The 18,952-nt window shown below is 43.0% G+C and overlaps 1 protein-coding gene across 2 annotated transcripts; it reads right to left on the minus strand.

Annotated features, from left to right (window-relative positions):
- Positions 1 to 6,184: 6,184 nt before the first annotated feature.
- On the minus strand, positions 6,185 to 17,958 carry NRBF2 (nuclear receptor binding factor 2). 2 transcript variants are annotated; one of them, XM_056849769.1, is made up of 4 exons: positions 17,877 to 17,952; positions 8,594 to 8,678; positions 7,843 to 7,883; positions 6,185 to 6,976 (listed from the first exon to the last, which is right to left on the minus strand). In XM_056849769.1, exons 1-4 carry the CDS (start codon positions 17,922 to 17,924, stop codon positions 6,257 to 6,259), a joined length of 894 nt encoding a protein of 297 aa, XP_056705747.1. In that variant the 5' UTR covers positions 17,925 to 17,952; the 3' UTR covers positions 6,185 to 6,256. The 2 variants fall into 2 exon arrangements, with proteins under 2 accessions (XP_056705747.1, XP_056705748.1); XM_056849770.1 differs by lacking the exon at positions 7,843 to 7,883 and having other exon boundaries at positions 17,877 to 17,958.
- Positions 17,959 to 18,952: the final 994 nt, after the last annotated feature.

The following is an 18,952-nucleotide window of genomic DNA, read 5'->3' on the forward strand; positions in this document are numbered from 1 at the left end:
CCTCTGTGACTGACATAATGCCTTTTTTACTAAGCGACAGGGACCCCAAGGCTACATTGTCAGTGGCAAGATTTATGCTGCTCAAGATCAATTGATCAAGGAGCTTCTAAGGGATAAAAGGAAAGGTAAGGTTGTGGTATTTATTATCCCGATCTAGAGCCTTAGGAAGGGCCTTTTTCTTATCCCTAGTTTCTACTAAAATGGGCTCTAAGGAATCTCCAAATAGCTTGTTGCCCTGATAAGGGAACCTCATTAAGATAATCTTGGAGCGGTGTCCAACTTGCCAGGGACGGATCCACATGGCTCTCCTAGCAGCAACGGAGGTAGCCATGGCTCTAGCAGAAAAAACCATGGTATCCAGAGAGGTGTCAGCCAAAAAGGAGACAGCTTTGAGGATTCGGGACGCCCCTCCAGAGCGTTCCGATCATCTTCGGGTATGAGCTGTGCCAGTTTTCTAACCCACACTATAGCAGCTCTGGATACTAAGGCTGCTGTAATCGAAGCGCTGGCTGCTAGGGCCGAGGCTTCATGCGATCTTTTACAGGCAAGGTCGGCCTTGCGATCCACATGGTCTCTAATCATCACATGTCCTTCAGCTGTGGCCAGATCTGCAGAGTGTAAGGCTGAAACTGGCGATTCTACAGGTGGTACACTTAGTAGCTCGGCTGAGGCGGAGGCCAAATTGTAAAACCTTTTTGAGATTTGAGGGGCCCGTTTCCCCCCCAAGGGCTTGGCCCATTCAGCTTTGACTAGTCCTGTAAAGTAATCAGGGACAGGAATACATCTGGAAGGAGCATCATTCATATGAAAGAACTCCTTTGACCCCTTCCTTTTCTCAGAGGGAGAGCTAACATCCTCTGATAGGTCTAAAGCTGCTAAAGTTTTAGTTAGGAGTGATGGGAAGTCATCCGCATTAAAGTCCTATTTTGCTTGTTTTCTGTGACTATCTCCTCTTCGCTAGAAGAGAATTCTCCCTCTTCCCTTTCCCTATCCCCTTCCTCCTGATCAGAGAAGGGAGGAATCAGGCTCATGCAAGGAGTGAGAGGAAGAAGCCTGCGGAGCCTTTGGATTGTGCTCCTTTTTGCGCCTAGAGGAGGATGCCTGTGGTGCCTTTAGGCCCGACTTTGTGCGCCGGCTCAGATCCATATCGCGCTTGGCAGGCGATTTAGCGCTGTGTTTATGCGGGGAGACCTCCTGGGAGAACTTGCGTTGGGAGGGGCTGGGCGAGGGGAAGCTAACTATTTTCAAACCCTCTGTAAATGAGTCTCTGATAAGCGCAGACAGCTCGGCCCTTAGAAATGCTAATTCCCCCGCCCCCAGGGGGCCCGCCGCTGTTACATTACCGGTAAAGGCTTCTGCTGGCCCCCTTGAAGCCGAGGCGTCGCCATCTGGTGGAATCGAAGCAGCAGCCGCCGCTGAGTGCTCCACGCCGCCCCTAGGAGTCTGAACGGACTTGGCCGTTGTATGCTCCGCAGCGCTGGCTGGGAACGGAGCGGACGTAGCCGCTGTGTCCCTGAGCGTTTGGAGGTTGAGGAGGACCTGCGCTCAATTTTGAAACCTTCGGGGGTCTATGGATCCGGGCGGCAGTGAGGAGGCGTTTGGCCGCTTTGCCGTGCGCCGACCCAACTTTCTTTTTCTTGCCCCCGGCTTTTTTGTCTTTTTTCTCTTTCCCCTTTGAGCCTGCCACCTGACTGCAGGAGGGCTGCTCCCTATCAGAAGCCGGTTTTAGAAGGGAAGGATCCAAATCTTCTTGGGCAATGAAGAGATCGGAGTGATCCGACGCCATTTTATTTTGGCAGGAACGTTGCTCCAACTTCCCCCCTCCACAAAATCTTCTATATAGGTAGAAATATAGAGATAGGAAATAGAGGTGAGATAGACCACGAAGGGTACTTAGAACAGGGGAGGGGAAAGGTAGAAGGAAAATAAGGAGAAATTAATAAACTTTCCTATAGCTGAGGCAGAGAGCTGCGAAAAACACGCTCTCCCGATAAGACAGGCAGGAAAGAACTGGAGAGGAAGGGGGGCGTTTCCCAGGAGACAGGAAGTGGGAGTAAAATTCTTTAAGTCCTGCCTCCCGAAGCAAGCGATGCTGAAACACCCAATCATAGATGCCCTTCTCTCTCAGAGCGAGAATGTTCACTTCTGCAAGATGCTCCGTTCACACTATATAGGATCCAAATTTATGGTTAGAAGTGGTTTTGCAAGGTATAATTTGCACTGGCTATGATTTGGTGTCATATCTGGAGACCAAGCAGCTGTAAACCCCAAGGTTTTCATGTGTTTGGGAGTTCAGACCATGGCGTGGCTTTTAAGTGGTGGACTGCACAAACCACAACATGGTGTTTTGGCTTTATTGACTTGGTTCATTAAACCTGAAATTAGTTTTTTAAGGCCCAGGTGACCTGAGCAGGAAGACTGTCTGATGGCATGGGCAGGTATACCATGAGGACATCTCATACTGCCCCCAATGTGTGGCCTGATATGATAAAGAGATACGCACATGCCCCTGAAATAGTTGCCATGAGATTAATGTGAACAAAGTGTAATATACTTATAATAAAACTTATTATTGAAGGTGAAACTGACATTCTTTATTAACTAAATACTGAGTGAAGCAGAGCTAGAATTAAAAAGTACAATGGAATATCATAATAAAAATGTTGACACTGCTTAAAAACCAAGCCTTGGATACCACAATAAATCTCTGCTGACAGGATTTCTGCCCGAGGTATGCCTTGCCTCCCCCCACACCCCATTGCAGCCAAAAAATGATTTTTGAAATGCTTCTTCTGGGGCCTGAGAAACCCCCTAGGAACAATGTAGGGGAGGCCCTGTCTTCTATTCAAAACTTTCCATGTGAGCCAAGCCTAGAAGTGCAATCCACCCTCAGCCTGACATGTCAGGGCTCCCGCTGAAATTGATGGATTCAAACGTTTGAAACTTAGGCTCTGTAGCACTTCTACCGATCAGTTTCTGTGTATTGTATAATTACAGTCTTGCAGCCATAACATTAAACAGTTGCTTTTAGGAAACAGGTTTATTAACAGGTGTAATCTTTCCTTGCAGGATGTTGCAAGTTGTTGAAAAGACTGGACTAGCAGAGCTGTGATAGTGGTAAGAGTGAGCACCTCAGACAACACTGTAAACTATATAGGATCTAAACATCCCCTTAAGCTGCACTCCAGCTAGAAGAAAATTGTGTTTTAGTTCAATACATTGGTAACAGGAAGAAAATAACCGACACTGTGTTGTCTGCTGTACACTTCCAATCTTTCAGGCCCCCCCCCCCCGGCCCTCATCTGCCTTCTATTTGTTGTACTCTGGGTTTTAATTATTTCTTCTGAACATTCTCTCCTCCCCTTTAAGACCATGAGGGTGCATGCACCTGCAGAATTGTTTCAGAATAGCAGGCACAGTGTTGTACAGATTAGATTACAAAATGGTTTCTTCCTATGAACATTAGTGGTCTTGGGTTTTGACCAAGGCAGTACAGGTGCCCCCAGTTGTTTTGTTTGCTCAGGAAATATGATGCCTGCACTGGAAAAATAAGTGTACGCTGATCTCCCAAAAGCTTCTACGATGAGTGTAAAAACAAATAATCTGATTCTACGTTTGCTGACATCTTGAAATTATGCACAGCAGTCCTTTCAACCTTAATTTGTCTGTAATCCTTAGTTCTATAGTCCTATATTGTGGAACCAATATTTTGCACCTATACCTGAGTTTTCTGTTTATGAAGGCTTCATAAACAGAATTTTTTCTTCATCTTCAAGTGATTGGTAATAATGGTCTTGTTCAAGAAGGCTTATACCATTTCTAAACAAAGAGGTAGACACTGAGACAGATTTTAGCCTTGTTTGACTGTTACATCCAAGACACTTTGAAGTTCTCAACGTGACATTTAATTGTTGACCAGCCTGAAAGTCTTAGCCTGAGTGTAGTTATAAATTTGAGAAAAGTATAGCCACCCCTCCCCCCCTCTTAAATTTTGAGTGTTTTGCTCAGAAGGCAAGAGCCAGGTGATCAATATTAGTCTGGAGAGATGGTTTGCTCACTTAACCAGACACCTTCTCCCCCCACTCCAAATCTCTCCATCTATGTTCAGCTTCAGTGAAAGGTCAGGTATGCTCCTGGAAGCACATTCAATCCACACAGGGCAATAGTGAGGCTCAAGCAGACCAGAACTTGTGTCCTAGAATGTGACCCAGATCCACAATGTGAGCTTCTGTGGTAGAGGTCCTTTAGCAGACATTCTGTGGAGAGTTTCCCTCCAGGCCTTCCTTCATTGCCTTAAGTCATGCACTGTGTGTCAATTAACACAAATGTTCTCACTGTACTTTGCTTCTGCTTAAGTTCAGTACAGCTAGTGTAATGCCACGTTCTTTGATGTTTTGCTGTAGAGCCAAGGACTGCAATATGACAGGCTTGTGAATCTGCAGATTGTGGCTTTAACCTTCAAAACCATTCGTGGAAAGGATTATAGAACAGGGCAACGTTGTTATCCACCAAATGGCACTATTAATACAAAAATACTTTGACAGGGCTTCAGTTGAATGTCATCATATAAAACAACTGTTCACAAACTCAAGCCCATACATGTATCTACCTTGACATATGAACAATTTATTTTCAGTTTTGTGTTCCTGCCTATTCTTACCTGAAAAGATCACTTCACCTGTCAGTGATGGTATGTGTACGTACCCTCCACCTCATGAACACTTGGATAGCCACGACTGGGAATATGATCAATCAAGAGCAATGGGAATATGATCGATCAAGGACTGGGGGGAAGGGAGAGAGGGGAAGGAAAGTGATGAAACATTTACTGAGAGGCAGAAGAAAAATGGCAAGAGTAACTACATATAAGTAATTTTCTTGGTGTAGTTCTATTACCACAGCTGTCCAACAGATCTTGGTACTTTTTAGGTCAAAGCTGAACATAAAGTAGGGCCTGGATGCTCAAGAAGAAAATTCAAGTTTTATAGAGGCAGAAGTTAAACCCCTAGCTTCTTTTAATTTGAGCTATCAACAACCTCTGCCTTTATCCATAAGGTGGTGATCTTAACTATGAGTATGAAAGGAGTATTTTAAAAAGAACTAGAAAGATTTGCGTTGATTAGATTCTAGCAGCAGGGCAATATTCCCTCATAGAATTAATTTGGAAGCTGTGTTAACCTTGCCATAGCATGAGCAGCTTTAGCATTATAAAATGACAAGCCAGAGAGAGAAAGTAACACTAGAACTTCGTAGCACCCAATAATTTGCTTCAGGTCAAACAGAAATATTTCCCCCCACACACAAGTAATAGGCAATCATTTAAATGGATAAGAAAATTCCTGTGAGGTATAGCAGCAGTTACCTGCCAGGACAGCTAAAAATAGAAACTCCATATTCAAGGACAACATACCTGCCAAAAAGCTGAGGCCAAACCCATGTTCTCTCTCTCTCTCTCTCTCTATTAAGCTCTGCTGGTGTATTTGTTTCCCACAGTTAGCTGGCTGGTCTCTGCTGAAGGCAGAATACCCCAAGAAAAAGATTCAAAACAGACCTGAAACATTTTATTTTCAATCAAGTTCTGGCAACTACCATTATGTCCATTCATGCACCAAGAATTGTTTGTTTCTGAGTATTTGCTTAAAACAATGCCTAGTTCCTTGCAAAGAAAACACATTATGAAGCACCCTGATTATGTAAACAAATAAAAAAATGTAACTAATAAAAAAATTAATAGAACTAGTTTGGTTCCTTCAGAAAAATGGTACTCTCCCGATTGGCTGACATTATGTTAAGCCAGGAGAACAAAAGCGTGGCACATAGATCCATCCTGTAAAGGAACAGAGGTGACATCCACTCTATTTATGAGTTTTTGTGCACAATTCAAATACCAATTGAATGCATGACAGCAAATGTCTTTGAAGTTGTCCCCCACTGGCTCATACCAATTTAGGTTTGCATTATTTTATGGCATTGGAGAGGCCTGTTACACATAGCATACCTTGGGGCCCTCCAAGACTGTTACATCTGAATGTCTCCCCCACATTTGGCTTGAAAAGAGTCAGAAGACATGGTTTAGTTTTTACCAACGATGGTAAACTGTAAGCCCTAGTCAACCAATCCAATGACACGGGTACTTCTCCCAGTGACAGAGATTTTTCCCTTGTTAGGGTGACGGTTGCTATCTCTGCCCTTGGCAGAGGCTTTCCCTTTTTTGGACTGTGCTGAACAACAGGCGAGCATGGGTTGTGGTCTCCACTTAGCTGTTCATGAGTCCCTTCAGAATATCCTCTGAGAGCTCCAAGAGAGGGAGCTCAGGGGATGGAATGTCCAGTGGGGGAAGGCTGGGGATTGGAATGTCCTTGCCCTTCCCTGTGTTGGTTGTAAATTTCTGCCAGGTGGATGCTGATGTTGCCGCAGCTTCGGAATGCTGCTGCAGGCCCCACAACTCTGACTTCTCGACAAAGTCAGCATCTACATCCAGCTCCTTCTCCAGGGGAGACTTGAGCAGCCTGGCTCGCTCTGCTTTGAGCTGCTTGTTCTCTCGCCTTAATCTCTCGTTTTCAGCTAAGAGAACTTCCACATGCCGTTCTAGATCAGCAATTCTGGTGGCCTGCTCCTCAATTTTTGTCTTGTCATCCTTTGGAGTTTTGCTTCCAACATGTACTTCCGCTGGTTTCTTTCTCGACTGGAGCAGAAACAGTAGTGTGTCTGGCTCCCTATCAAACAGACCATGGATTGCCTGTGAATCCTTCTCTGGAGATGGGTTGTATTTTAGACTGCCAGGAGTTGACACGTTTTGATCATCTGATTCCTCAACTGTTGGTTTATAGGAAGCTTGCAGGTGTGATACGCTATCCTTGTCAGCAGTTTGCTGCATTTTTATCCTCTCTTCCCTCTTTGCTCTCTTCCATCGCTCTTGGATTAGAAGTATCTGTTTCAGGTGACTATCCCTTTGTAATTCCAGTGATAACTGAGCCTGTGCAAAGATAAGAACAGAGGTCCACGTCACCTTCAAGTCACATTTTGCTATCCTTAGATGTAAAGGGAAACACTTAAGTGCTATTTCTATACCTTCAAACATTCTTCCGTCCAAATTGGTGTTCCAATCTTGCACAAAAAATAAATAATTGGTACTCAAGCTTGGTGCTGGCAATTTAAAATCTGTTACTCTGCTGTTTGCTTATTGAACATCTGATGCTAAGAAAACAAAGATTCCTAACCACTCCTCCATTCCCAGTCACTTATTCTTTGGTCTGAAGTTTCTCCATTTTATGCTTGCCTAAAATTAATTAAGCCTATTTATTGCTTATTTCATTGCTTATTGAACATCTGATGCTAAGAAAACAAAGATTCCTAACCACTCCTCCATTCCCAGTCACTTATTCTTTGGTCTGAAGTTTCTCCATTTTATGCTTGCCTAAAATTAATTAAGCCTATTTAAAACAAAAACACACACATTTTGCACAGAAAGAACATTTTGCACCCCCACCAAAACTACCTTTGACATGTAACACATATCAGTGCAAGACCATGTTGTTCCATTGGGGACATAAAGGAAGCTTTGATGGATGGTTACTTTTATACTGTTGACCCAACTACTGAATGGATTAAACATGTACAGTAGATTTATTGTAGGCTATACAACCTGACAGCAACTGCTCTAACCAGTCAGGGTTCCAGAAGTGAAACTGCATCTCCACGCCTATGTGGCATGTCCTTCCTTACCCCTCCTGTACAGTGTTTTGCCTTTCTAGAATGCAAGCTTGCCAGTTGATTCTTATGGTCATACAGATGAGTCACTCTAGAGGTGGCATCATTACAACTTAACGAGTGTAATCTCACCTGATCCGATTGTGTCAGCTTCATGGCCTCCAAAAGATACGCTATGTAAACACAAAATAAGAAATGTTTAGGCCACAGAGAAGCCTCAAAGTCTAGTTGTGACTAAACCTTCAGCCCCAGTAAGTGTTTACAAGACTGGTATTGCAGCAGCTTAAAAAAAAATCAAGCTGGTGAATTTTGCCATTTTAACAGAGAAGGCCCTGCTCTCTGGGACATCTACTGTGATGAAACACTCTTGCAAACAAGCTTCTTAAAAGCTTTCACAGAACTGCAGCATTGACAGCCAAGTTTAAAGTTCTGGCAGCTACTTTAGAGAACAACCCTAACCTTAGAAAGGAGTAACTCTGCATAGGATTGCACTGCTAATGACCTCTATGAAAGAGTTTTCCTGCTCTGAGGTGTGACCTTCAAGAGAGTAATTTCATTATGTCTGCAATCACTGCTTCTCTACAACCACCTTGTCAAGACTGAAAATTATTTGCCCCCCTTTTATTTGTTACAGTTCTATCATGCTCTTCTTCCATAACAGAACCCAAGCACAGGGGCCCCAGGAAGTCTCCCAAAAAGGTACTATCCAAGCACACACCCACTTACCTTCACCAAGGTTCCTGCACATGCCCTAAAGCCTAAATATATATCTGGTATCAACTTCCAGGTTCAGGCTTTTGCATCAACATATAATTTGCCCCTATGGCTGGCCTTGGCACAGGTGATGCATGCCTACTGAAGAATGCATATGTCAGGTACTCACCAGATGCCTTTTTGTGACAAGCAATTGCTTCTTCATATTTCCCCGATGCCACCAAGCGGTCAGCTTTTCGGCTTTGCTGATGAGCCTTCAAAGAAAAACCAAACACTATTGGAATAGTGTGTAACTGTTTAAGAATCTCTGCTTATGGTCCTCACAAAAAACTGACCTGCAAAGTTGACTTGAACGTAACAGATATTCCCTAAGAAGCCACATTTGCCTCGGGGATTGCCAGTTTTTCCAAAAGAACTTTTAACTTCTGTTTGTTGTTTGCAGTCTTATTTTGTTCCTTCACTAGCCTTAGTCCGTGAACACAATTGCACTGCATCCAAGACCATTTCGGAGGGACACTGTTACACCAAACATCTTCCTTTGTTAGAAACTTCCCCCACCGAGCCCCATTCGCAGCTATTATCTCACACAGCCATTATGATATACAATCCTTTAGATGCATCACCAGCCTTAGATATTTTCATCCTGCAGCTAAAAGCAGCAACAGCACAGGCACACCCATCTTGGATTGGAGTTCAGTTTTTTCAAAAGTAACAGGTGTAGAGGATGGAACAAGGGGCCCTCTTTGGCTTCTACTGCCAGTAGTGATTGCTTCAGGGGTTGTCCAGACCTTGTTAAGAGACAAGTGTTTAACATCTGATTGTCACATGCAAGCGCAGCACTGAAACGACTTAGCAGACGCCTGATGCTGCTACTTGCTCTCCTTGCCCTTCATTCTTCCTGTTCCCCATTTCTAAACCAATAATGTAAAGTATTTGATTCTTTCAATGAGGTTTCTTGCTAACAGCTCTGTGTTTCAAAACCCACCTGGAAATAGAGGCACTCTGAGCAACTCCAGAAATAGCAACCCTCTAACCAGCTTTCCCCCCCACTACCTATCAAACAGCACACTCGTAAGGGGAAATTACTTCCTCCAGCATCTTCTGCAGCCAATATAAACAAAACAGCTAGAATTATTCATTTATCCATTCTGACCTGCTCAGAGAATTACAGAAAATATTCCTGGTCTGTCATAGTGAAGCATGCAATCTCACATGGGTTAGAGAATCTTATCTAATAGCACACTACTATTTAGCAAAGTTGTTCAAAGAGACTTGCAGCAGACTGTGCGTGCATGAGACACACTTCTTTAAACTGTTTCTCTCTGCGGACGCTTCCAGCTAGAATTGCTTTCATCTGCATTGGAGAACATCATATACATTTTCTAACATTAATGTGCTTTGATTTCCAAAACCAACCATGTTGCTTATAATGTTACCATGCTATTCGTATTATAAAACTGCAAGATTTGTAAAAAATAGGGGTGTATTGTAAAGTGCCAATTGAAAATGTCATCTGAGCCCACAATATGAACAATCATGACAAAGTACAATTGTGAACAATATTCAATGTACTAATACGTGTGCAAATACACAGAAACAGTATAAATGTATAATACATTTTAAAAAGGTTAGCACACAATGCAAACTATGTGCTCTATCAGATGTAAAACAACATCAGGATGAGACATCAGGGTGAGAGATCTTTTTTTTTGGTTCCTTGGTGGCTGTTTTTAATAAACAAACAGGATAACCCAGAGATGGTCTGATGAAGATCTACTCGAAATGGAGTTTGCCTGGCAATCCGTAGTTTGTCATGTGTGTGAGCTCTTTTTGATGTACTCATACGGTTTCTTTTTCTGTGTATTTACACACTTGTTATTGGCATGCTGAATATTGTTGACAACCGTGTACTTGTCACATTTGTTTGTACTGTGGATTCAGCGGGTGTTTTCAATCTGCAGTCTCCCATAGTCCCCTATTTTTGACATATCTTCTTAAAGTAGTGTACTTCTTTTAGTGTATCTGAAGAAGTGAGCTGTGGCTCACGAAAGCTCATACCCTGCCAGAAAATTTTTTTGTTAGTCTTTAAGGTGCTACTGGACTCTTGCTCTTTTCTTTTACTAGTATACTTTGTTTTCCCATTCCTTGAAGGTGTTCTTTTTTTTCTCTGCATAAAACCGCAAAACAACAGGGCACATGTATATATGTTCTGGTGCCAAGCCCCTGTGCAAGCTGCACTGTTGCTAACTACAGAGCATCTAGTGATTGGTTTGGCTTCCTAGCCAGACCTGCTGCAAAAGCATAAATTCATTAGAATCTAGCTATTGCTTGAAGCAAAACTGGGGAAGTTATTCTGGTGTTGATTTGAAAGGCAGATTTGTGCAGCTGTTTTGTCATCCTCCTGACCACATATGGTGATGAGGAATTCCTGGCAGCGAAGGCAGGACTTGGCAGACTCCAGCAGCAGGAAGTGGCTGGTTCTCCTTCACTGCCAAGCAGCTATCCCAGTGAAAACCCAGACTCAGCTGCATTGCAACAAGAGTGACATAGAAGAGGAAGAAACTCATAATTGCTCACACATTATAAGAGAGTGTCCATGCCTTTGAAAACCAAATAGTGAGGACTACACAGAGCTTGCTGACTTAGGGGAGAGGAGGAACAAGAACTACCATCTGGAACAGTGGGAGCAGTTGGGAAATACACCCTAAGAATGGCCATGGAGATTTCCCTTGGCTAATGGGTTTTGCCTAGATTGACACATACAGGGATCTTTTGAAATGTGCATTTACTGTTCTAAACATATTTTTAAATAATAATGGTATTATTTTCTTCCTAATGAAACTAGGCCCTGACCTGGATAGCCCATGCGAGCCTAATCTCATCAGATCTTGGAAGCTAAGCAGGGTCAGCCCTGGTTAATACTTGGATGGGAGACCACCAAGGAAATGCAGGGTTGCTACGCAGAGGCAGGCAATGGCAAACTACCTCTGAACACATCTTGCCCTATAGGGTCCCTAAACGTTGGCTGTGACTTGATGACACTTTCCATCACCAATGAAACTGGATTACAGATTCCTGCCATGGAATCAGAGGGCAACCTTCTCAAAGCATCAGCATCTCTTTAGCGCCAAGATTCCTGGAACAGTGCAAGGCAAAACAAACATATATTATGCAATATAAGTTTCAGAATATTCGCCAAAGGAAGTAAAGCATGGATGCTGAAGATCCCCTATTACTGAATGCTAGCCGACACATGATCAAGGTCACTGGTGTACCACTTTGAAATGGATCACTGAAAGAGAAGGTAAAAATCTCTTTAAGCTTAGTTCTGCAACAGCTAGTAACATCTGCCATCAGTGGATGACAGAGATCATCAACATATCTGTGTTGGCTGCCTCTGGCAGGGGTGAGACCATAGTTAAAAAGGCCATCCTTGGATGTTTCTGAACTACAGACAAGCTTCACATTTGCCTTTCTAAGGAAAAAAAAGTCTTGAAAGGGCATTGAATTCTCAACTCCAACTATTTCTATAAAATACATGTTGTCTAGATCCTTTTCAATCTGGTCTCCATTATGAGCATGGCACAAATTTCTTTGGTTCTATGGGAGACTTAGGGATGTGAATGCCTGCCAAAGAAAACCCTAAACAGATCAGGAATATCTATGTTATGTTTTTAATTTGTAAACTGCCTTGAGCATTCTTTGAATGGAAAGACAGCCTAGAAATTCACTAAGCAGAGATAGCTAGCCTCCTGAGGGGTCTAGCTAACACCCCACAAGAATTTTCCCTTTGTCACAGTCACATAGCAAGTTTTAAGAATGGTTAGGGTCAGAAAGAAAGCAATAGTTACCTGCAAGATATGATGCGATTGTGAAGGTATGGATAACTGGATTTTATATATATATATATAAAATCTATATATATAGTGTGAAGGTATGGATAACTGGAATATATATAATACAGTTATCCATACCTTCACAATCGCAATCACATATATACACAAGCACACACACACACACATATATATATACACACACACACACACAGTGAGAGGAAGCATGAGAGACTCGTAACACTAGTATGAGTCTCTCGTGCAAAGTTTCCAGAACCACCCATAATAATCATTTTAATTATAACTCTGACTGCCTCTTTAACCCCTGCCATTGTACCCCCCCACTCCAAGATGCATGAACTCCACCTGCCTTTGAAGCTCATGACTCTCCACCAGGAGACAGAGATGGAGATGTACAATTTCCTGTATTATGTGTTACAGTTCTCCTGTAAGTAATTGGGCTTCTACTTCCCTGATTTGATGTGCAGTGACAGAACAGAAGCAGCCTTAAATGCAGGGGATTCCATCACTCTAGCTGTGGATTCCTTGCCTATCCTTAAGGTTTATTGCTCTTCCAACAGAGGTTGGGCCTTTCAAAATACTCCAGAGTATCCTCAGGTAGTCCCCTCGTTACTCCAGGGACTACCCTGAAAGCTATCAGCAGTCTGACATCATTTGCCAAAATCGCTGCCTGCTCCAAATCCAAGCGTTGCGAAAAACCCATGTATGGTTTTGAAACCACCCACTCTTGAAAGGTTTCCTACTTAGAATCTCAACAAATTACTGCAGCAACAAAGCGTTTGAAAAGCAGGTTATTGACTCATTTCCTCTGGAATGTTTTTCTAATCCTTAATTAAAAACCCCACATTTCAAAAGCATGGGGGGAGGACCCCATCTGGAGATCCCATGTGAATGCAAGTCCATTTATGCAAGTAACATTTCAACTACTTCATGTAATTATTCGAATTAACTTATGTGAATAACAGGGATATATTATTTTCTTGTCCCCTGAGCAATAAGGTATTCTACAACAAAGGCTTTAACACATTTCCTTCTTTCTCCAGATTTAAACATTTATGTCTGTCCAATACAAAGTTAAACCAGCCAACCACAACTTCTATCATGTATAGATTAGTGACAGGCATTCCCCCATAGGGTTCCATTCAATTTATTTGGTTAAAACTACGGGTCATCATAAACCCTCTATAATGCACAAGATCCCTTTGCTGCACCTTTTCCATTCAAACGACTGAAATGCTGCAGCTCACCAGAACACATACTTTTCATGTAGGTCTTATTACTAGCACTTGAGTAGAAGGCTGGGGAAAGACCTCTGACTCAGAGGCCTGCTACCATTCAATCCTTGTCTAGTGGTCAGACCTAGTAAGTGGGTTAAGTATGTTCATCAGCCTGTCAGCAGCTGATGAACTCTTTTGGATTTATTCAAGTACTGTTATTGTATCTCAGGGAAGCTGTTTAACATATCTCCTTCACTTACTGTATCTTTAGCCTGATTCCACAGTAGCTATGATTCTTGCTGCCCCCTTTTATATGAGTTTATCATTTTATGCCACTTTAAAGCACTTGTTCATACCTAGTGGTCAGTTTCCCTCTTTGAAGTACATTTGATCACAGTTTGTGGTGACTAATATACTAAGTAAATATGTTTGCATTTCTAATTAACTCTAGCCCCAGAATACACTAGGGCCAACATGGTATAGTGGTTAATGTTAGACTAGGATCAAGGAGACCCGAATTCAAATCCCCATTCTATCATGGAAAGTAACCTCATGCCAGTCACTCTCTTTGCAGTACATTTGATCACAGTTTGTGGTGACCGTTGGACTAGGAAACTAGGATTCAAATCTCCACTCTGCCATGAAGTTTGCTAGGTGACCTTGGGCTAGTCACTCTCATCCTAACCTATACCGCAGGGTTGTTGTAAGGGTAATATGTGGAAGGGGAAATTATGTATACCAACCTGAGCTCCTAGGAAAAAGGACAGGATAAAAATATACTAAGTAAATATGTTTGCATTTCTAATTAACTCTAGCCCCAGAATACACTAGGGCCAACATGGTATAGTGGTTACTGTTGGACTAGGATCAAGGAGACCCGAGTTCAAATCCCCATTCTATCGTGGAAAGTAACCTCATGCCAGTCACTCTCTTTCCACTTAACCTACCACATAGGATTGTTCTGAGGATAAAATGGAAGGGGAAAGTGATATACGCTGTCTTGAGCTCCTCTGGTAAAGGGCAGGATAAAACTATACTAAATAAATACAGTTATGCAGTAGTGGAATAGCACACAAGTATAGGCCTAAAACCACACCACAGCCAAGTACATTCCACCTCCAGATCATACCTAGGCAAAACACACTTTTTTTAGTAGCATGTTGCCCTCCCCTGGCTCCCAACAAATACTTTCCATATTTTGGCTATTACATACTTTTGTCATGAATCATTTGTCTCTTTATCATCACTTCCTGTTTTTGTTTAAACAACAACCAAGGCTGTCTTGGTTTGAACCTTAACCTGCATCTCAACTTTGCTCTTAGAAGTTTGTTCTACATGATGAAGTGCTCGTTTGGTTTCTCCTCCAGTTGTATTTATTTTTTACCAATTCTGATTAAAAACATGGATGGTCTAATCAGTTTCCAACATATCTGTCTGTTACGAAAAAGTGGCAGTACAAACTACTATTTTGGTAGTTCCAGTGCCTCTTTGCCACTGGATCACTGCTACTGAGTGTGAATTCCCTGCATATTTTTAGTTCACATCTTTCTAATCCTAGAGAGAGAGAATGAATTCCACAAATTGAATTGTTTTGTTGATATACACTGCTAAAGCTGTAGCTGGAATGCAGCCTCAATATTTTGTTGCAGCTTCTGAATTGAGGACACTCAAATTGGCACAAGACAGTAAATAGCAAGTTCACCCCCATCTCTAAAGAATATGTGCACAGCATAATAATTTTGCTGTTTTTATGCCCTGGCTTGTTTGGTGGGATTGTTCAGTTGTGAGATAGCACATATATTTTCTAAACTTGGCTCTGGAGTATAGATCAAAAAATCCCCCCAATGGGATTAGAGACAGACAGGGGAGATCTTTGTATAAACCTGGGTAGTTCCAGGTTGCTGAAAAAAATTAGAGACCTCTGTGTCTGACATAATGTCTTTTTTACTAAGCGATAGGGATCCCAAGGCTACATTGTCAGTGGCAAGATTTGTTTCAGTCCTTATATCCCTCAAACACTAGTTATATGCTGCTCAAGATCAATGGATCAAGGAGCTTCTAAGGGATAAAAAGGAAAAAAAATTAGAAGTTAAAAAAAAAACATTGGGGAGTTTACCCTCGCAAACCACAAAATCAATGTCTGCAACTGCAAAGAATATGCTACCAACATGTCACAGGACTACATGGGAAGATCTCAGTGGCCTAGTGGAGGGAAAGAGAGGGAGAAAGACTGAAAAGGGCAAAAAAGGAGGAAAAGGAAGAAGGGAAAGAGGGTGGCTGCAGGGGGAAGCAAGGGAGCAGATAAAAGCCAGTGACTGGAGGCTGCCAGGAAGAGGAAAAGTGGAGATCCTGCTGGGAGAGATACAGGAGATGTGTGATCCCCCCGCCATGAATCTCTGTGTATTCCACGCTTGTAAATAATTCTTTGCCACTAAGTGACAAATACTAGTAACTTTACAATGACCTTCCCTGAAATAATGTGTATTTTTTCTTTAATCCCAGTAAAACTACACAGTATCAGTCAGTATTTCATGGCCAGATGTTACACGTTATTTTATGAATACTACCTCCTGGCTCCAGTACTTAAGCACAGACCCAAGTCTACATCACACACAGTATTTTTCCATGCTAAAGCAAGAAAAATGTGTGCATTCATGTATGCTCGGATCCATTTTACCACCTACTTACCAAAGCACCAGTAGCAACTGGTACTGAGCCCCCACAACACTGTCAAATACTGTCTGTTGATTGTCGCAGAACTCATCTCCGTTAAGAAAGGAAAAGACAGCAACCCTTGTTTTGAGGATCACAAGGTCCCTCTGCGTTGATATAGGGGAAAGGATTAAGGATCCAGACTATAATGGTCTTTAAAGGTAGGAACCAGCACCTTGAACTAGATGTGGAAGCTGCTGTAATATTACTGCACACCAGTACTTCTGATGAAAGAAGGTACTCCTTGCAATACTACTGACCCCCTCCTCCAGGTACAAGGTTAGGTCCAGGAGTACCCAGAAGCTCTTTATTAGCTCTATCAGCTTCAGTAACACCCCCCGCCCCCGGACACCAGCTTTCTGACAAACATCTTATGTGGATTTACCTTCATTCAGCTTCTTCATCCTTAGCTGTTTAATCATGACTTCATAATGCTTGTTAGGTATTAGTGAAACCCCTGAGCCAAATCTGACCCTCTGAGAATACAAACAAAATGTACTGCTTAAATAGTATTTTAGATGTTCAAAGCAATGTGCATGTGTTACATCAGCAATCCTTGCAGTAATCTATTTTATGGGTTACTGCAAGGATTGCTGACATAACACATACACACTGTTTTGAACAACTACAGCACTACTTAGGCATTACATTTTGTTTGTATTCTCAGAGGGTCAGAATTGGCTCAGGGGTTTCAGTAAGTAAAACCTAACATATATTACGATGTCCATACAGGCTAACATTTGCTAATGTTCTGTCTTTTATATATTCCTTATATATGAATATATATATATATGAATATGTGTGTGTGTATATATATGTATATATAATTCCATACACATATTTGTGTGTGTATTCACACACACACACACACATATATATATATATATATATATATATATACATATATATATATATATATATATATATATATATATATATATAAATAAAATTATGGAATCAGTTACTAAAAGCCCTGGACCAAACTTGCACCCCAGGAGCCTCCATTACAAACCAAAAGGCATGTTGTGCTAATGGTCTTTACAGAACCTGGCCACTGTCAGAATAGATGGGCCATAGTATAACCCTTTCCACAATCTTCTAAATTCTCCAGGTTTTGCTGGAAAATAAGATCATGATCCCGGGTCACACCAGCCAGCTGGTCCTTCAAGAAGCCTTCAACTGAGCCTGCCGCCAGCAGCCCATCCCAGTGTTAGTGCCACTGCCTGGTCTTGAGAGATAGATTGCTTCAGAACACCGAGGTTTCATTTAGCTCTTATGACTCAGTTGGCCGTCAGCGGCATCCAGGGAACCGAGGTGCGCACCGCAAAACACCAGGAGTTTTCATAAAGGGGTGATGCAACGTGGGGAGGGGAAAGCAGGAGACGAGGATACAACAAAAACCCTAGTTGGAGTCTCGCCTCTGCCCCTAATCCTCTAGGCAGGGTGGTGGAGAAGTCCCTTCCCCCGCCCCGAGCACAGCCCCCTCCTCACTGGCAACAAAGGGATAATTGTACTGGCCTACCTTACAGGGTTGCTGTACATCCAGACACTGCCAACGCGTTTCTTTTCACGCCAATCGGAGCATCGAAAAGTGGAAGCCCCCCCCCCCGGCCACGTCAGCGAGCTGCTCTCCCCCCCCCGCACACTTACCCCCCCCCCGCACACTTACCAAGTTGAGCGGCCCCTCCATCACCTCCATGGGAGGCTGTGGGCACATGGGCGCTGGGGCGGCCTCTGCGCCGCTCTCGCCGGTGAGCCGCTGGCCTGAGGCGGCCCACAGCGACCCGAGCCGGCCAGGCCCTGCCCGAGACCAGCTGCTGTAAACACCGCCGCACCGAGGCGCTTCCGCCCCGCGCACTCCAGCAGCGACGTCATCGCGCCTCACGCCAATCACCGAGGCGGAGTCTGACCTCGCCGAGCACCGCCCCCTCGCCTTCTTTCCAACCCCCCCGCGAGAACGCTGGTTGCCTTGACAACAACGGTCGCTTGAGGTAGGAACGGTCTCCGTGGCTCCTCCCACGCCCCTTCTGAAAGGAGGTTTTGACTTGTCAGTCTCCTCACGGGCCACGCCCATCCTTTAGCGGTTGGACACATGATACTGAACCAGACCCTTGGTCCATCAGAGTCAGTACTGTCTACTCAGACCGGCAGCGGCTCTCCAGGGTCTCAGAGCCAGGGGTCTTTCCCATCACCTGCTTGCCTAGTCCCTTTAACTGGAGATGGCGGGGATTGAACCTGGGACCTTCTGCACGCCAAGCAGATGCTCTACAAACTGAGCCACAGCCCCTTCCCTTGAAACCTCTCCTCCTTATACTTCTTCTACTGTGAGCGCCAGGTGCTTATGTAGACGGGATTAAAGGTTGAAGTAGGCGGGGTTTAAGTACAGGAGTGGGCGGGTATTTTGGAATTCTGGTCAGGGGCGTGGTGGTGAAGCTTAATAAATGGAATTGGTTAAAAGGACAGGCTTTATGGATATGGATCGTATTTGATAATAAATTTACTAGCAACATTTCACTGAGTTGGTGTTAGGGAGGAAGAGGAGAACTTAAAATAAATTAAATTTCTTTTTTTTTTATATAAATTTTATTGGGTTTTATGATAGAAATTTTCCATTGCATTAAACAACATCTATAACAATATCGAATTTCAATTCTAACCTAAAGTTGTTATAATTCCATATCATATAATAAAAAAGAGAAAAGAAAAAAGAAAAAAAAGAAATGGAAAATTTTTTGACTTCCCCAT

Source organism: Euleptes europaea, chromosome 5, assembly GCF_029931775.1.
Source record: "Euleptes europaea isolate rEulEur1 chromosome 5, rEulEur1.hap1, whole genome shotgun sequence".
NCBI classification, from domain to species: domain Eukaryota; kingdom Metazoa; phylum Chordata; class Lepidosauria; order Squamata; family Sphaerodactylidae; genus Euleptes; species Euleptes europaea.